Source organism: Lissotriton vulgaris, chromosome 4_1 (assembly GCF_964263255.1).
Source record: "Lissotriton vulgaris chromosome 4_1, aLisVul1.2, whole genome shotgun sequence".
Taxonomy (NCBI): Eukaryota; Metazoa; Chordata; class Amphibia; order Caudata; family Salamandridae; genus Lissotriton; species Lissotriton vulgaris.
In genome coordinates this window covers 1592896211-1592916026 of record NC_141691.1, presented here as the reverse complement: position 1 = coordinate 1592916026, position 19816 = coordinate 1592896211, and the positions used below count along the sequence as shown (strand labels likewise).

The 19816-nt window shown below is 48.2% G+C and overlaps 1 protein-coding gene across 1 annotated transcript in view; it reads left to right on the top strand.

Moving 5' to 3' along the window:
• The window catches only part of ARFGEF1 (ARF guanine nucleotide exchange factor 1), a 1029389-nt gene that overhangs the window by 933604 nt on the left and 75969 nt on the right, over nt 1-19816 (top strand). Inside the window, exon 24 of the mRNA XM_086918014.1 lies at nt 19069-19186. Coding sequence (XP_086774140.1) covers nt 19069-19186 — 118 coding nt within the window. The remainder of the gene's footprint in view (nt 1-19068; nt 19187-19816) is intronic.

Here is a 19816-nt window from a genome sequence, read left to right as displayed (position 1 = left end):
TGATTCCCATGCTCTCCACACCACTGAAGTCAAGCTATCCTGCCTGAAGACGGTTGATAGCCAGAAACCGGACCTAGGATGCTTGATGCCGGTCCAGGAAAGACATGGCTTGGCAGTTCGGGCTGGACAGTTCCCATGAGGCACAGGGTCAAGGCTGATTTGCATATGGCCATGTCTGAACTGGGGTGTTGTGGAGTGCAAAAAAACAATGGATGTAGGCTCAGATCTCTGTACTGGGGTGAATGTATGATATTGTTCTGCATTCTGTCCATCAATTGTTTTGCATTTGTCACCCCGAGTGGGATGGGTATGCTCAGACGCGAGTCCCATGCTCTCCACACCACTGGAGTCAAGCTATCCTGGCTGAAGACGGCTGATAGCCAGAAACCGGTCCTAGGATGCTTGATTCCGGTCCAGGAAAGACATGGCTTGGCGGTTCGGGCTGGACTGTTCCCATGAGGCGCAGGGTCAAGGCTGATTTGCATATGCCAATGTCTGAACTGGGGTGGTGTGGAGTGCAAATAAACGATGGATTTAAGCTCAGATCTCTATACTGGGGTGAATGTATGACATTGTTCTGCATTCTGTCCATCAATTGTTGTTTTGATTGCCCCAAAAGGCACTGTTCTCAATATTTGAAATTAGGACTTGTAGAAATTAATGATGAACATGTCTACACTGTGAAATAACCTTAAAACTATTTGAAAAACTCTTTTTAATAGTTATTCAATATTCACTTAATGGTGAAATCAAATTTTGCCCGGACCCCATCCCCAAGGCCTGGCGTGAAGTGGACATGTCCTGTCCTGGGGACCCGGTCCCCTCCATAGTATGAAAAGAGGCCCAGCTACACCTGGTCCCTTCTGCTGGGAACAGTATTGGGAGTCAACAGTTCTCACCAAGGAAATGCCGGTTCTCGTTTGCAGCACCTTAGGTGCATGTATGAGTGGGGAACTGGCGAAGCAGGCAGAGTGGGCTCTTTGTGCTGCTCTCACTGTCCTTACCTGCACCTGAGTCCCCCGTGGGCTTGGGCACCCAGTATTTCAAGAAACAAACAGACGAAAAAACACGAGGCGCACTGCCACAGCCTCGGAAACCAGTGGGAGATCTGCTGGATAAATATTGACCCATCTCAGCACAGGAGCACTCCCATAATACCCCGCAACGGCTCATTTGAATATTTCTTGTGCTTTGTGGTGCCCCACAGACGGACAGGGGCACCACTAACATATACTGTTCGAGGCATGTGGGCTGCTGAATTTATATCTGTGCATAGATCGCCGCCTAGTGTTGGGTCCGGATGATTGCACATTGTTGTCCTGGAAGAGTCTTTGAAGTATCACGAGATAGGTGGCTCCTCCCTTGGACTACAGTGCGCATGGGCATCCTCTCCATGCTCAGATTGTTTTTTTCCGCCATTGGGTTCGGATGCACTTTCCAGCACTCCAAGTTCGGAATCAACAAAACTTTTCAAAAGGCCAAAAGGCCTTCGGTTTTCGTCGGTATTGTTCGTTATCGGTACCGATAACCTTCTTCAACATTAGTTTGCACTCCGGTCGTCGAATCGGGCCGTTAGGCCTTCTCGACGCCACGTGGACCGACGGTCGATGGAACGAAGTCCATTCAAATGCTGCCCGCAGTGCAATTCGAGGTTCCCGCACACCGATAAACATCCAGTGTGCAACAAATGCCTGTCTCCAGATCACAATAAAGACGATTGCCTAGCTTGTGCTCAGTTCCGGTCCAAAAAGACGATCCGGAATCGACGGAGAGCAAGGCAAGAAATGCAGAGGTCGGCACCAAAGCCCGAGAATATCTTCGACGACGAAGAAGAACTGATCAACGCCGAAGACTCGGAGCAATAGGGAGATAAATTCTCCGAGAACGACTCTGAATATTATATCGACGAGGAAGAACAGATCGTCAATGTCGAAGAGTACGAACAAAATAGCGTAGCCGTCAAAGACGACGAGAGGCGAACCGTGAGTACACCGCCCGATATAGACACTACACCTATATCAGAGACTCAGGTCGAGGCATCGCGATCAGGCCTTAGCCAAGATCAAAATAGTAGTTCTACAGCCCCGCCACGCCCGGCTAAGAACATACAAAAAGAGCCTTCTGAGACACATAATCCAAGGCCGGTTACATTAAAACCGAGACTCATCGGCACGACAGTCTTCAGACCGAACGTCGTCGAACCGAAGGTGTTAAAACCAAAGGGCGCCGACCCGAAGGCCACAGTGCCATTCACACCTTCAAAGCCACAGGCCGTCGATTCGACCTCAAAACCAAGGGCCGTCAAATCGACCCCGAAGACCAAGTCCGGCGAACCGAACAAATCGGGTTCGACTGTTGCAAAAGGAAAGAAGCCAGTCGACGAAAGCAAAAGGGCTAAGCCCAAGGCGCTCATCGAACAAAAATCAAAACCGAAGGTAGACCACACCAAATCGGTCGAGCCGAAGCCCGTAGATCCAAACAGGGGCATCGACCCGAAGACGCAGGCTCCGAAAACACCTAAACAGGTTATCGAACCGACTAAACCGATCGGTCCAAAACCACTTGTGAAACCTATAAAAGACGTCGGAAACCCTCCAAAGCCAATACAAGCACCAAAAGCGGTCGAACCAAGTAAACAGATCGAACCGAAGAAAATAGAACCAAAGACTACGGTGCCAAGGCAAAAGACTGTGGAAGAGGAGATCATCCATCCAGACCCTTCCACAGAGGATCCGTCAAAACTATATATTGACCCAAATACTGGCAAAGTGACTGTGTATAAAAGAAAAATAAGACCAGTGCCTGGTGAAGACTTTTCAAAAACTCCACTGAAAAAGAAAAGAGACTTTGCTACCTCTCCTATTCTTTTCCAACCTATCTCTCCTGCTATGCCTGCCACTCCATACACACCATACTCACCTACACACTCTGATTACAATCAAGATCAAGATCAGGATGCAGATGCAGGTTTTGGAGATATACAAAACCCATATGAGGACCCCAACGCAGATGCATGGGGGGGTGGAGGTGAGCCAGACAATGAGAGGACTCTACCCATTACAGACCCTACTGTATACCCAGCTAAGCCATCACCCACAGAAGACACAGTGGCTTTTAATTCCTTGATAGACAGAGCTGCAAGCTACCATAATGTAGACATGCATTCTGATGCTATAGAAGGGGACTTTCTATTTGATACACTAGCAACATCAGAAAAAAGTGTAAAAACTCTCCCCATGTTAAAGGGCGTCTTAAAACACGCTAATAACATCTTCAAGGACACTGCTAGAGCACGTGTTGTCAACCCTAGAATAGAAAGAAAGTATTGAGCAGCACCAGTAGACCCTACATACATCAAGGGACAACTGCCTTTAGACTCATTGGTGGTGTCCAAGGCACAAAAGCGTGCACATTCACAAACGATTGGAGAAGCTCCTCCTCCTGACAAAGAGTCTAAGATTTTGGAAGCATCAGGCAAAAGGGTAGCAGCTCAAGCAGCAAACTCATGGAGGAAAGCCAACACACAGGCCTTACTGGCCAGATACGACAGGGCACACTATGATTCTTTAGAGGGACTTCTCCAACACTTGTTTTACCATTCAAGGACAGCACTACCAGTTCAAAGTCCTACCGTTCGGTGTAACAACAGCTCCACGAGTGTTCACCAAATGCCTAGCAACAGTGGCGGCACATCTCAGGAGACAACACATTCATGTCTACCCATACCTGGACAATTGGCTAATACAAGCACCATCAGCCCAGCAATGTGCCAGCCACATGTCAAAAGACCATTCAGCTCCTGCACATCCTAGGATTCTCGCTCAACTACCCAAAGTCGCACCTTCAACCCTCCCACGTGCAACAGTACCTGGGAGCAACAATAGATACACTAGCAGCAAAAGCATATCCGAAAGCAGCACGTATAAACGGAATGCAAACATTGATCCAAAAGTTAAAGCCCCAACACTCATTACCAGCTCGAGTGTTTATGCTACTCATAGGCATGATGGCCTCGTGCATATTCATAGTCCCCCTTGCCAGGTTACACATGCGTCCGCTTCAAGAGTGCCTAGCAAGGCAGTGGAACCAGGCTCAAGGGCAATTAAAAGACCTGGTGTTGGAGACCAGTCGAGCATACAACTCTCTGCATTGGTGGAATCCACAAAACCTTTGCAACGGTCGACTGTTCCAGGAGCCTGTCCCACAAATAGTGATAACAGCGGATGCATCCCTGCTAGGCTGGGGAGCCCATGTCCTGCATTACACAGTTCAGGGACTATGGACTACACAACAGAAAAATAGGCACATCAACCTTCTAGAGTTGATGGCGGTCTTTCTAGCTCTAAAAGCATTCAAAACACACTTATGCAACAAGACTGTGTTGATCCGGACGGACAACATGACAGCGATGTATTACATTCAAAAACAAGCAGGAACACACTCCCCACAGCTGTCGCACTTAGCATAAAGCATGTGGAAGTGGGCCATTCAAAGGAACATGTTTCTCATGGCAGAACACCTCCCAGGCAAGGACAATCAAATAGCCGACCTGCTCAGCAGGCACAGTCACCAGATGCACGAATGGGAGATTCACCCCAAGGTCCTCCAACCATTCTTCCACAAATGGGGGCAACCAGAGATAGATCTGTTTGCCACAAGCGAAAACGCAAAATGCCAGTACTGTGCCGCCAGGTTCCCACATCCGCAATCACAAGGCAATGCGATATGGATGAACTGGTCAGGCAAATTTGCGTACACTTTTCCCCCAGCTCCATTAATACAGCTAGTGGCACGCAAAATGCGCCAACATTTGCTGACGCTAATCCTAGTTGCTCCCACATGGACAAGGCAACCATGGTGCACAACGTTCCTAGAACTGTCAGTGGTGCCTCATCAAAGACTGCGACTTACACCCAGTTGTCTAACGAACCGTGGCGAAATCCAACACCCAAACCCGCAACAGCTGAACCTAGCGATCTGGCTCCTGAGATCCTAGAGTTTGGATACCTCAACTTGCCTCCAGACTGCATGAATATTATCAAAGAGACAAGAAGCCCGACTACCAGGGCATGTTATGCGTCTAAGTGGAAACGTTTTGTCATTTACTGCACTAACAATGACACAAACCCACTAGATGCTTCTACACAAAACATCATTTGCTACCTCTTGCACCTACAAGGTTGCAATTTAGCCTACTCATCCATCAGGATACATCTAGCTGCGTTAGCAGCATATCTCCAAAACAGGCAACACCTTTCTCTGTTTAAAGTGCCAGCAAATAAAGCATTTATGGAGGGACTTAAATGAGTAATTTCCCCAAGGCACCCACCTTCACCAGTCTGGAACCTAAATGTCGTTTTAACCAGACTTATGGGACCACCTTTTGAGCCACTATACTCATGCGAACTACAATTTCCTACTTGGAAGGTGGCTTTCCTTATTGCCATTACTTCACTTAGAAGAGTTAGTGAGCTGCAAGCCCTAACTATTCAGGAACCATTCATTCAAATACATGCGAATAGAGTAGTTCTCAGAACAAACCCCAAATTCATGCCAAAAGTGGTATCCCATTTCCATATAAATCAAACAATAGACCTGCCGGTGTTCTTTCAAAACCCACAAACAGTTGCTAAAAGGGCCTTGCATACCCTAGACGTCAAAAGGGCTCTGCTTTATTACATAGATAGAACTAAGGCATTTCGAAAGACTAAACAATTGTTTGTTGCTTTCTCACCACAACACAAAGGCAACCCTATCTCTAAATCAGGGATAGCCAGATGGATTGTTAAGTGCATTCAAATATGTTACACAAAGGCAAAACGCACCTTAACTGTTTCCCCTAGGGGGCATTCCACACGCAAACTAGGGGCATCTATGGCTTTCCTAGGAAATATTCCTTTACACGAAATCTGTAGAGCAGCCACTTGGTCAACCATACATACATTTACCAAGCACTACTGTGTAGATGTACACTCCAAACAGCAAGCTGCTGTAGGACAGGCTGTTCTCAAAACTCTTTTTCAGACTCCCGCAGCTGGCACGGGCAGCCACCGCTAGGGGAGATACTGCTATACATTCTATGCACAGATATGAATTCAGCAGCCCACATGCCTCGAACGGAATATGCTACTTACCAGTATGCATCTGTTCTTGGCATGTAGGGCTGCTGACATTCATATCGCCCACCCACCTCCCCAGTGCCTGTCGCAGCTGTAACATTCACTCTTTGCATAGACATCTCTTACTGTACTATACTCCATCTCAGCCACAATGGCGAAAACAATCTGAGCATGGAGAGGATGCCCATGCGCACTGTAGTCCAAGGGAGGAGCCACCTATCTCGTGATACTTCAAAGACTCTTCCAGGACAACAATGTGCAATCATCCGGACCCAACACTAGGCGGCGATCTATGCACAGATATGAATGTCAGCAGCCCTACATGCCAAGAACAGATGCATACTGGTAAGTAGTATATTCCTTACACATGTTTTTGAGGTTGCATTAGGTGAAGCAGCAGCCCCCCTAGGAAGCAATCCATAAATCTCATGGATCATTATATTCATGATCCTGGTATAGTTTTTCATTTTCAAAGCACCCCAGCAAAGGATCTTTTGTTCTATGACTCTGGCTTGTGGGAAAACTTTGTGGTTCGTCCTATTGCTGCATTACAACGCTCTGGATAATATAAAAAGAAGTCTCCAACACATTTTTAAAGTGGTTTTGAATATAAATGCTTCAGTGAAAAATCCATTGATGAACGTTGCACTATTTTATTAATTACATTTGAATATGATTATTGAGTCCCATTTGTGGTGACTCTTTGACAAAGCCAATAGGCCTGCCTTATATAAGGTCTGCCTCATTTCAAGTGACACCTCCTTATAATGCTCAGTGTGCTATAGGTTGGGGGGAGGCACTGTGATATTGGGACGCATGACCCACTAGGGGGCAATGTGAATCCAAAATGTCACCAAAAGTATTTCCATCTTTCTGATGTATATATTTGTAAGTTAATGTGCAAAAAAATAGAGGGTGTGTGCGTGTGTGTGTTAAAAGTATATTTCCCTTTTCAAACAAGTGAACAATAATTCATAGTGTTGCAATTGTGTGCCAGCTAATGGAGATTAGTAGCCCATGCTGCCTCCCCTGAGTGGGCTCTGTACTGCTCTCCTTCTCCACCCTGAGAAAGTCAAGTGCCACAATGGGTTACTTGGTTCTCAGTAAGGAGACAATTATGAACCTATTTCTCGTTCAGGCCTCACATCCTTCACAACTAATAACCCGATTTCGTACAATGGTAATAGGTGAAATTAGGGTTTTCAGAAAATTCGTAATAAGGTAGGTGAGAAACAGTTGTCAGTGATACAGTTGGTGATGAGCGGTTGCTTTTACCAGTGACAGGAGATACGCTTGTATTCTCAATGTGGGGTTTAAGGGGTTCATGAACCTCAGGCCTTTGGTCTTTCACTATGTGTACTCACTTTGAACTTTGGTTGGTGGATTGTATGTTGATTGGAGGTTCCTGTTTGGCATGAATGACAGGATGAGCTTGTGCTGCAATGCTTATTTTCTAAATGAATCACCCTGTACCTGAGGCTGTTCATACTATCCTATTTAGCAATATCAGGATAAGAGATACAGTCTGTCAAGACAATTAGGGTATTGCAAGAACATTGTCAAAAAACAATAATCGTATTACACAGGAAGGCAGCTCAGTTAAGTCTGTGAATTCCATGCCTCCCACAGCCTATCTTGGTACATTTCTGGGGGCATCCAAAACCAGAGTACAGAATTCTCTTTGCAGACGTGTGCCTGCCATTATTATGCTACTGTTCAAACATCGATGGGTAATGACCCCCCCCCCCCTACTGTTATCCATTGAATTCTCCATCAACATGTCAAAATCCCATATGAAGCCAATCCAGAGGATTCCATTAATAGCAGCAATCTTTAACATGCTGGCTTACAAGGCTTTCTCAGCCCCACAGCAAATCTGGGACATTCAGGTTATGATCCTAATGTTTTACACTCATTTCTGGGTTCCGGAAGCAATGCTTCTGAGGCCTGTTGGCCTGTTGGCCTTGTACATACAGCTGATCACTTATGCCTATGTCACAAGCAGGATAGGCAGTGGAACGTCTGCCTACGGTGGTCACCCACTGGGATTGCGTCGCTGACCACATACATATTTTAGATGAAATGTCCTGGGACCTTCAGTGGTGACTTACAGAAGTCATTCTGACCCGCTGCTAGCCATTTTTCATACCCCATCCATACCTCATGAAAGTGATGGATGTATTGTCTCTGGGATGGGGGTGGTCATTTTTAGAGCTAGAAGTCTTTGGAAGCAGCAGTGTTTTGGAGCTTTTTCTTATTCAGTTGGCTCTGAAAGTCTTTCTCCTGTCTATCAAGGGAAAGCTAGGGCAGATCCTAATGGAGAACACACCTGCCATGGGTACTCCAACAAGTAGGGCAGTTTGGAATCAAGACTACTACATCAGGAAGCATTGAGACTCTGATGGCGGCGGCTCAGTCTTCAAGGGGATCTCTCTGATGGCCAACCATCTTTTCACTACTGTTGGGCAAAAGCAGTGTCATGCTTTTACTGTGCAGTGAAGTTACTGCCTCAAGACTTCCTGTGAGACCATTCATCCTGCAGGTGGACTCTGGTCTCCTGCATGTCTTCCTACCTCTGCTACTTCTGTTCCAAGTTCTGAAGGGACAGTCCCCAACTCATTCTGGTAGCCCCGGATTGTGTCAGGAGAGTATGGTACTCAACCTGATGAGCCTCTTTGTTTTCTCTCAGCTCCGTCTGCCCTTTTGGGAGGACCTTACAGTTAAAATGTCATTACATCTCTCTGCAAGTACATTGTCTTGAGGTACAACAAATTGTGCCCAACAGATATGTACCATGTCAAGAAGAATCAACCATATAACAGTCTGCCAGGGTTTTTCAGAACGCATTTACCGGCTTAGGGGAGAAGATGATGCAGTAAAAAGGGTAAGACATGTGCATCGAAAAATATACAGACTATTCAAACATATAATATAACAACTAAGAAAGAAATCCCTACCCTCTCCTTCCTCCAGAACAGCCACACACATGGAGTTTAGTCAGGAAAAGACATCATGTGTCTAGGTAAAGCAACATATTGGGATCCTGGAACAAACCGTGCAGAGTGAGGCACACCCCCTGTTTTTACCTTGTGATTAAGCAGCTGTAGGAAAATAGGATCTTTCTTTAATGGTTACCCCCACTTTTTGCCTGGTGTCAGTATGTTTTGACAGTAGTTTGATGGGATCCTGCTAATCAGGACCCCAACATCGGTGCTCTCTCTCTCCCTCTCTCAAAATGGCTTTGGTAAGTACTTTGATACCTCCACAATTGTCTACTTGTGTACCCTTATAAGTCCCTAGTATATGGTACTAAGGTATCCAGGGCATAGGTACACCAGGGATCCCTCCATGAGATGCAGCATGTATTGTGGCATCCGTGGGAGTCCACTCAAACTCTGACTACAGGCCTGCCATTGCAGTGTGTGTGCGATGGTGCTTTCACTATAAATCACCCCTATGGGCGATGTTTGGTATCAAACATGTTGGAATCCTACCCCAACACCGATTCCAGTGTTGAAGGTATTATCCCATGAACTGGAGGGCCCCTTAAAGCCCCCTGTACACCTGGTTACAGCCTTTAAGGGTCTGCCAGCAAACTAGTGCTATTGCAGACCACAGACACTTTTCGGCCCTCCTGCTGCTGAGCTGAGCCAGAGCAGGCAAGGTAGAACAATAGGTTTCCTGTCACAGGGAGGTGTTACCACTTCCCAGAGAGGACTTAGTGTATTGGGCTGGGGCGGGGGCGCTTTCCAGTGCCACCAGACTGAATTGATGGGCACATGTTGTGCCCTCCTTGCATATTCCAGTTCGAACCCTTGGTTCCTGCTCTGGCGCAAAACTGGACAAAGGACAGGGTAGTATCCTTTCTTCGGTCCAGCCCCTACTCTGGGAGGGATCCCTGAGTCATTCCAATCCCTTCCTTGGGTATTTAAGGGCTCCCCAGTGGGTGGGTCCTCCGATTTGTCGTGGAACAAGACTCATCTCTGAAACCTCGACCGTCTGGACCCTTGGAATTCGCTGGAATTCTCCTGGATCTGAGACTGGATTAAGTAAGACTCAAGTAAGAGCTGTGGGTATCAAGGACATCGAAAGTAATCTCCCTTGGTGTAAAGGAGTCACTCCTCTGCATCTGCAGGCACTGCATCGAAGCTAACCGGTCTGCTGCTCCTGTCATCCTGCAGACTTCCTGAGGCTCAGCAACACAGATGGTGGATCTGTGGCTCTTCAGAGGCCTGACCTATCTTCCCTGCAATTTAAAGGATAGTAACCTTCATCGGATCTGCTGGGTCCACACCCCTGTGCACCGCATCGACTTGCCCGTTGCAAAGGCTTGTTGACTCTGTACTCCAGAGATCTTTAGACTACAAAAAGCTCCAGTCTCCAGCACCTTACCCCGTGAAGAGCAGCGTCCTCCTTGCATCCCCTGCATTGCGGGCCTCCACCTTTGGTGAGCTGCCTGAGGTCCTCTTGTGACTCCTGTGCCTTCGGTCCGTGGGTCCTCTCTAATGTCTTCTTCTGCTTTGGTGGGCTCCCCTGCTTGCATCTTTTAGTCTTCCATGCCAGTTGCGGCTACCAAAGCCTGTTGGTGCTCCCGCCGGGCACCGGCCTCCTGGACACCGATATCCAACGTGGGACAAATCGTGAAAGGCTCCCGGTTTCCCACAGCATCGCTGAGTCCCCACAGCTGCAGTGACAAGGTCCTCGTGAATTCTTCTAAACTTCCTTCCAATGGTGGGCAGTGTGCTTCTGTGCCTCTTGGTCAACTCCGAGTGGCATAGACTCTGTTCACTCTGCTTGCAGGTTCTCCTCTTCAAGAAACCACCCTTGGATTCCACCGGACATCTTCACAGACTTCTCCAGAGGCCTTTCTTCCTAAGTCACCCATTGTCTACGAGCGGTTCCTGCATCTCTTCACCCCTATGCTCCTGGCTTTCCTGGTGCAGGTAACCTGGTTCCTGGGGCATTCACAGGTGGGGTGGCTCTTTAACCTTCTGTCCTCCAAAGGGTTCCTTTGGGCTCCTCTGGCAAAGGTCCTTTTTATTTAAAACGGCAACCACAACTTGTCTGTTGACTTCTATTGAACACACAGCTGTGTTTCCACTCTACATAGCCTTGGGGTTCCTGGGTACTTACCTTGGGTGGTTTCTGGTTCTCCAAGCTCTTCTAAGTTCTTTGGACCAAGGTCCGCTCTTCTATGCAATTTGCATCCCACTTATTTAGTATATGGTTTAGTCTCCCCCTGGAGACCAGTGTATATTTGTGCTACTTACCTGATTTCTCTAAAGTATTCGTATGTGTATTGTTGATGTCTCCAGATACGAGATATACCATGTAAGAGGGATTGTGTTGTGTTAATAAATAGACTTATTTTTCATAAACACTATGTGATTCTTTCTTATCTAATCTTTACTATTGATTACAAGTGGTAAAACAAGCTGCCTTAAAGGCTGAAGGCTGCTATCCACAACTACCACACTGAGAGCTTTTAATCATCATAAAGGTCGCCTGGATTAGTGCAGGGTGCATCATTGTAAGTGTGCACCATATACTAAGCTAGCCTCCTACAGAAGCCCCTTGGTTATCTGCTGTCTCCCCTGTCTGTTAGCGCGTCAGCGTGAGCATCAGTGGCATGTTGAGTGGCGATTTACAGATCAATCAGACTAGTGTCCCAGTTGGTTGCTATTCGATATTTACACAGCCCTAGGCTGCCTTCCCTATGTAAGGCAACGCTCTCTGCCTGGGCACATGCAATGAGGGATTACGTCCAGGCCACAAGAGCTGGGCATTCATGTCATTTCCATCATCTGGAAATGAGCTGTTTGTCTGTCAGGAACCCTTAGTCAAGGAAGTAGGATGCGACCCTTTGTTTCTTCTGCCTGCATTAAAGGCCTAGAAGACATACTTCCAATGTATGGAGCGCTGGGCGCCCTGTATAGGCAGGTTGATGGAATGGGACAACCTGCCAGTCTCAGTGCAGGGGTGGGCAAATCTATAACATATGGAGGAAGTCTGCATGTAGCAAGTGACAATAGGGGCAGGCGGCATCCATGCACTGGAAATAGTGTTTATCTTGGCAGGTTTGAGATATGCTCTATGTATGATGTAAAATTGGATGAGGTGGAAGTGGGAATTGCACAGGATATGGACAAGGCTTTCCAGCAAGGTAGTCCATTCTTTGTCCGTGCAGGAGTGAGCCAAAGCATCTTCCAAACTGTGGTGGAGGGGTGTGAGCTGTAATGCAGTGTGGATCCATAGCGAGTCAGCAAACCAAAGGATCAGGTGCCAGCCTGTTCCCATCACAAGAATGCCCTGCACAGTGAGGTGTGTCAGGTGTTCCTGTGCCAAGTCGCCCCACCTGTTCCCCATCGCCACGATCAGGTAGTTTTATAGGATGAAATGGCCAGGGGTAAACCATCCTTCTCCATCAAGCACTCATATGATATAAGACCTCCGTCCGCTCAAGGTCTTCTTGGGTGTGATGGCCTACCGCATGCCAGGCGGTTATTTACGCCGATGAAGTGGTGATCTGGCCCCTGGGTGTGCCAAGCAGGGCTATTACTGGAGCATAGGAGGTCACCGATCTCGTTAGGTAAGGGCATTGGCGAAAGGAGCAAAATGCTACTCCTAGGAGTAAGGGGTCGGGTATTGGTGCTCGTGTGCAATGGCGGAACAGACAGGCATTGATGTTTCTGTGTCAGAAAGCTGTAGGCCTGCCAACAATTTAGCTACCAATTGTAGTTGGGATGTGAGGTAGTAGCGTTCGATATTTGGTACGGCAAGCCCACCCTGAACTGTGGGTAAGTATAATTTCAAAAGCGCCACTCTGCAGCGAGAATTGTTCCATATAAATTCCCTCATTAGCTTCTCAAGAGAGTGAAAGAAGGGTGCTGGAATATAGAGGGGGAGGTTGGAAATATAGGAGACAAGGGAAGACTACGATTTTAAGGAAGGCCACATGCCCTCCTACCGATAAAGGCAGTCTCCACCAAAACGTCATCTGTGCTCTTAGAGACCTAGTGGCTCATGTGAGCTTACTGTCAAATAGGTCCGTAGGCGAATAATACATCCAAATTCCTAGATGACGGAATGTGGTGGGTTGCCACGTTACGTGGGTCCCGCTGAGCTAGAAGTGTGGGTCTAATACAAGATCAGACTGGCCGTAGCGGGCACCAGGCATTTCCCTGGTGGGCCGCCAGGGCTAGGGGCCGGTTTTGGGCCCCTGGGTGCTGATTATGTTACAGCGCAATATCGGCCGTTGTAACAAAATCGTCCGAAACCGGCCTGACAGAGAGTTTGGCCGCAGCCCCCCCTCCAGGGGGAGGTGGGAGAGGGAGCACTTTGCCAGGGCCTGATTTGGTTCCCGGTCCGTCCCTGGTCCAGTAGTGCAGGAGCAAAGGGGAACAGCCAAGAGTTAGCCCAGTTGACCTTCAGGCCAGAAAGGTCAGTGAAGTAGTTAAGCATCTTGGCGATTGTATCAGGAATTGAATGCACAACCCTGAGATAGATAAGCAGATCTCCTGCATGAAGAGAGATGGAATGGATTCCATTGCCCATGAGGATACCCCAGTCACCACTCTTCGCGAAGGGCAAGTGCCAGTGACTCTTTCACTAGGGAGAAGATTAATGGGAAGAGCGGACAGCCCTGGCGGGTGCCCCTGCAAATCTGTGTCTGCTCCGAGACCAGGAGGCGTGTCCTGACTCTGGCCAAATGTTGAGTGTACAGTAGCTTACCCAGTTGCATACAACAACTTCCAATGCCATAACGTGGTAGCATTTCAAATAAGATTGCCTCTTGTATTTTTAAGAGTTATCGGGTCATCAAGCTCCGCCCACTGGTCTGGTGTAATGCGGGGTAGGGGTACAGTGGAGAGGAAGGAGTCGATGTTGTGTGAGTTAGTGTTGGATACCGATTAATCTAGCAAAATACAGTGACTGGTCAGCTTGTGGTGTATGTCGCGCTGAGCGTAAAGCAGGGTGCCAGCAGTGGATGAGGTGCCTTGGTTGATCAGGGCGTATTGTTGTCAGTGGCATGAGCCCGCGTAGTTTTGGCAGAGTTGTCACTCCAGCAGCGAGGCATGATCTTGTTGCACCTGCAGTAGGCGGCACAAGTTTGCTGGGCTTTGTGCCATCATGGTCTTGTCTTTCAGGAGTGTGTGTTCTATTTAGGATATGTATTTATCAAGTTGTTTGCGCATGTTCCAATTTACCCCTAAGCAGTGGCCTCTAATTGCCACCTTAAACGCATCCCACTCAACCAGTCTAGTTCATGAATGAGCTCAAACTAATCCTCAATGGCAGTGTTAAGTGAAGCACGAAAGGGGAGAATCTTCAAGTACCGCTGTTTGTAAGCGCCACCTGGGAATGGTGGAAGGCCCTGTGTCCCATGTGAGCTGCAGGTGTTGGGGACTGTGATCAGAATGGGTGCGGCCAAAATAGTCTATGTGTGTAACGGAGGCTAGTAAGCTGGTCGTGCCAATAAATCAGTCAATTCTAATGTGCAGGTGATGTGGTGAGGAGAAGAAGGAATACACTGTTGTGTATGCGTTACGCTGGTGCAGATATCAATGATCTACTAATGTTTAAGCCAGTCATGTAGTACCTGGGCGTTAGAGGTTGCAGCTGTGTGTGGCAGTGTAGGGAAGGATTGATAGAGGTCAGTGTTCACGACACAGTTGAAGTCCCGTCCTATAAGCCACGGAACCCCACTCCAATGGGAGAGTGTCTCAGACAGATGGTGGAGGAACAGGATTTGATCTGTGTTCGGTGCATATATGGTGCCTATGAGGATGTAACAGCAGTCCAAGCTGCCTTTGATTAGCACATAGCGGGCCTTCCATATCGACAACCACCTCCTCTGCAGTGAAGGTCCCATGTTTTGACCCAAATCAGTACTTCTCTGGCACAGGAGAGGAGAAGAAATTGGTGGCAAACACTTGACCACGTCATCGCCTTTGAAGCTTAGTTGCTTAGGTGAGTGTTAAATGTGTGCATTCCCCGCACGTTCCAAGTAATGATGTTAGTCTGTGAGGGTATGTTGATCTGCTACCTGGTGCAGAGCTAGGGACCCGCGCAGAGTTGGCTTCAGGGTCGGGTCTCACAGAATAGAGAAATGTACCCAAACACAAAACCAAGAAAAAACATTGAATACTATTAGAGCAGAGAGACAACATGTTCCGCCCAAACTGCAGAACAATGTGCAGCAGAGACACAAGAACTACAACAAAGAGAGTGTAAGGCGTGGGTGGAGGTGCAGCAGCCAAATGTGACGTACCCCTTGCAATGAGGAAGGGAGTGTGCCAGCCAGCCAGTTGCACGCAGCACCACATCCGGGCACCATGTTGTGGCTCCAAGTGAAGGCATAATGTCAGCAATGTGTGTAATTAAAGCGCACGGCAAAGAGCCTGCTTGCCAGCTATAAAGGAAAAGACGTTCGTTGGGATACAAGTTAGTCTATGATGATTGGCAGTCCTTGGTGCATTCGTCAAACAGGCTGATGCAATCTATAGAGCACAGTTCAGATGATTGTGTCGGTCGACTGTGGAGTGATGTTAGGGGGGACCATTGAATTTCTCTCAGAGGGCCATGTAGGGGATGAACCGTCATCGCTGGTGGACTTTGCAGATTCAGGGCCTGAGTCTCAAATAACCTCACTTATCACCACCACTGATTGCAGAGCCCGCCTTCATTTCTGTATAACTTGTTCCAGGTCAGGAGCCGCCTTGGGTCTGGGGGAGCGCTGTGTTAGCCGGCGGCATCTGCATCGGCAACTTCCAATGGGATTTCAAGGCATAGCATTTTCCGGTGGGGATTGTTGCGACAATGCAAGTCCCAATGACTCCAGCCATTCCCTGTCGCCCCCTGGGGATTCGGAGACATGCGCCTTCCCCTCGGCTACAACATGAAGACATGCAGGGAACAAGAGGGAGTACAGCAAATCCAGGTTGCGGAGATGAGGTTTCATAGACAAGTAGGAGTTCCGTTGACATGGCACCGCCCCAGTATAGTCTGAAAAAAACATGATGTGGGCATTGTCAACGCCAACGTCTCAAGCTTCCGGGTTTCTCGTAAAATGGAGTTGCGATCACCATAGTGAAGCAGGCGGAACAGTAGTGGTCTGGGATTGGAGCCTGGCCCTCTCAATCGAGAAAGATTGTGATAGGGCGATCAGAAGGAGCAGGTCGCATAGCAGATGCTCAATGTATTCTACCAAGTTTTGCACCTCAACGCCCTCTTGGAAGGCCTACCATGCGGACATAATTTCTTCCTGAACTGCCCTCCACCATTCACTCTAGGGTATACACATGGTCCACCAGTGCCTGCATGGTTGACTCAATCTGTTTGGATTTCAGTTGAATTTCGGCAATATTTTGCTCTGCAGTTTGGACCTAGTCCTACAGCTTACCTTGGTCTGCATGTAGCAGAGTGAGATCTACTGCCATGTTATCTATTTTGCTCCCCAAGGAAACCTAGATGCTTTTCAGGGACGCCCTAGTCCTCTCCACATCATCCAGGACTACGTCCAATTTGTTGCCTAGGGATGAGGGGTGGCCGTGAGGGTCCATGGAAGCAAGGTGTCAGCCAGTTTGTCTGCAGTAGCAGGTGGGCATGAGGCCACACTGGGCGCCCGACCGCAAGTACCCCATGGATTAGTGGTTTGTGGTTGAGCACTGAGCAGGGAGAGGACCAGGTCTCTAATGGCAGCAGGCCCGCTTGCCATCACCTGAGGGCCCACTCAGATGCAGCAGAGCAAGCAGCCCAGAGAGTCCAGTTGTGCCCAGGTAGCAGCTCACATCAGAAGGGGCATGAGGGTGGGCAACAATAATGAGGACAAAGGCGTGTCCCAGTGTGCAGCAGATGTAAGCGATTCCAGCAGCGACGGTCACACGTGGCACTATGGGTGAGAAGGGATAGGAGGCAGCAGATGGGTGGTGTCAAAAGAAGAGGCCCACCGCCTCAGCAGAGCTCTACACCTCCAGACAGCACGGGCCAGAGGATCCTCCCCACTAGCCCCCCTTGGCTGGATTCACGACGCAGCAGGGATGCCCAGGGTGGAGACTGATAGGGCCCAGACTACAACTGCCAGTCCGAGAGAATGTGGTATGACCAGCTCCAACCCAGCCGGTCCCACGCCTAAGCCACAGGCGGCCCGTTGTTTAACTTTTTTGCGGCTATGCCCTGGTGCACTGCAAAAAGAAGGTATGAACGGCTGCCACCATATCCAGCGCCTGGCAGCCGCGCCCATTCTCGGGGGGCTAAGGCGTCCGCACTCCACTGCGGCGCACAAAGGAGACAGGAGCGGGTAAGGCAGAGGCCCGTATTCCCTGAGACTCGTGGTGAGGAGCAGGTGGCCTCTGGCAGCCAAGACCCCGTCCTTCTTTGTATAGTGCAGGCCGCTGCGGTTCCTGTGAGGTAGGTCTAGCCATCAGTTATTGTTGGCGGAAAGGAACTGCCTGCGTCTGGGGCAGCAACATGCTCCGGGCGAGCTTTTATTTTGCTCAGGCCTTAGCGTAAGATGGCGCGACAGCAGCAAACCACAGCACACAGTTCGGTCCCCAGCAGGGTACATCCAGTGTTGTCGCCGTCCGGGCCAGGGCCGGGCTTTGTCCTGTACCAGTGACTGAGAGTGCAGCGCCGCCCCCACGGCTGCCAGGGCCCACCACCACAGTGGACCCAGGCGTTGGCAGCGGCCTCCCAGTCACTTCCACCGACCTTGTCTATTGCACTAGGACATTGGTATGCAGCAGTGACTGTTGTGGGCTTCGATGGCTGACAGGATATTTTCAGATAAAGGGGGTGTCTTAGCGGAGCCTCGTTAGAGTGTGCCCACCATCTTTGCTGCTCTAGCCACGCCCCCACGACACCAGATCCATTGCTCACCACGGACCCTTTCCACTCATGGGAATCAATCACTCCTAAGTGAGCATGTTTTTTCAATTTCACTAGAGTGTTAATTCCCACTCTGCATGTATGCTTCAGCCACTCTATCCACACTATTAAACATTGGATTGTCCGATGCCCCTATATTCCTCTAGTCCTGATGAGACCCTTGTATCTGGTACAAGGGTCACAATGTTGTTGACACTGATGAGTGACAAAGAAACAAGTGGGCAACCAACAAATAACCAGTGGACAAATTTGACAGCATCTTTGACAGTTGTTTGTTGCAAACACTCAAGCATTTCTGTATTTCTTTATTTTGCCTTGGCAGTGAACTCTGTCGCGATGGACATTTTGCCAATTCGATACTGCAGGACTTGTTAGTCTGAGTCATTCCATGGACCCAACCTTTTGGAAGGTGCTGCTTTGATATTTATTCATAAGGTAAGGTATGTGCAGTTAGAAGTATCCATCAGAACAACTTACTTTTGGTAACGTTCTTTCTGATGGATACTCTAACCGCAGATTCCTCACCAACCTCCTCGTTCAGTGGAATGGTTTCCTTTCCTTCTAAAAAAGGAAATCTGCACAGGGGGCCTTCTGGTTCGCTGATGGACTCCACGTCTGAGGCCACTGACAAGTTATCTCAGCGTGCATGGGTGGCATTTATATGTGGCTCTGCTCGTCATTCTGGTATGGAGTGGTGTTCACCCAGAGTCTCTTAGCACCACCCACCAGCATGCAGGAGTACTGCTGTTGAGTTTTCTCCATCAAATCAAGCACCTGGGGATATACACCAGGTGAGGCATCTGCAGTAAGGTAGAGAATCCACCAAAAAGAGCATTACGAAAGGTAAGTAACTTGTTCTAAAGCTAAGAAATTGTTCCCTAAATGTGTTGATCTGATCCATTGTTGTTGATGTGCCAAACATTTTTCAATGAATCAAATGAGTCTGGCTTTTCAAATAAATGTATATATCAATGGTACGTTTATTAATTGCTCTAATCAGTTATTAAACTAGTTTGTTTTTTAATGTATTCTGCTGAATAAACTATTTTCTATTACCTTACAGTGTTTGCAGTGAGGCACTTGGTTACTTCTTGACACTCACATCAGAAAGTCACAGAGAAGCTTGGACTAACCTCTTACTGTTATTCCTGACAAAGATTTTGAAGATAAGTGATGATAGGGTAAGCTTAGCTTTTACATTCTAGTAAAATATATATTTGTATTTCTTTACATCATTGTTATTCTTATTCTTGAAGTGTTGCATGGGCCAGAATACTGTTTCTTTCCAAATAATTCTGTGCACATGGATCAGAATATCCAATAGACCACAATGGTTGTTTCCATTGAGCATTTTGCCTTTATTCCCTGCTGCTGGCCTCAGGCATAGTGCCATATGAGAACATGACCAGTCTAATCTGATAGAGACTTCTAGCCTTACCTTTGAATTTCCCAGGCATCAGGCTGGATCCGGAGACTTTTGCTGAGCAATACCCCTTGCGCGCGCCATTGGGTGGCTCTATTCGCCTCTGCGTGGCGTCGTCAACATTGTTAGTGTCAGTTATGACATCGTGGTACCTATATAGGAACCACCCAGGCCCACAAACGTCAGTTCTTTTCTTTCTGCACCAGTTAAGTGGTGATCCGGGAAGAGATGCCTCTCTGCTGCTTTTTGACAGGTTCTTTCTCGACATCTTCGAGGAAGACAGGGTTTAAGGCATGTGGGACTTGTGCCTGCACAATTCTGGTCACCGATCCCCACCTTGTATGCCTATGATGTCTCGAGCGCGACCATGATCCAAAGTCGTGCTGGG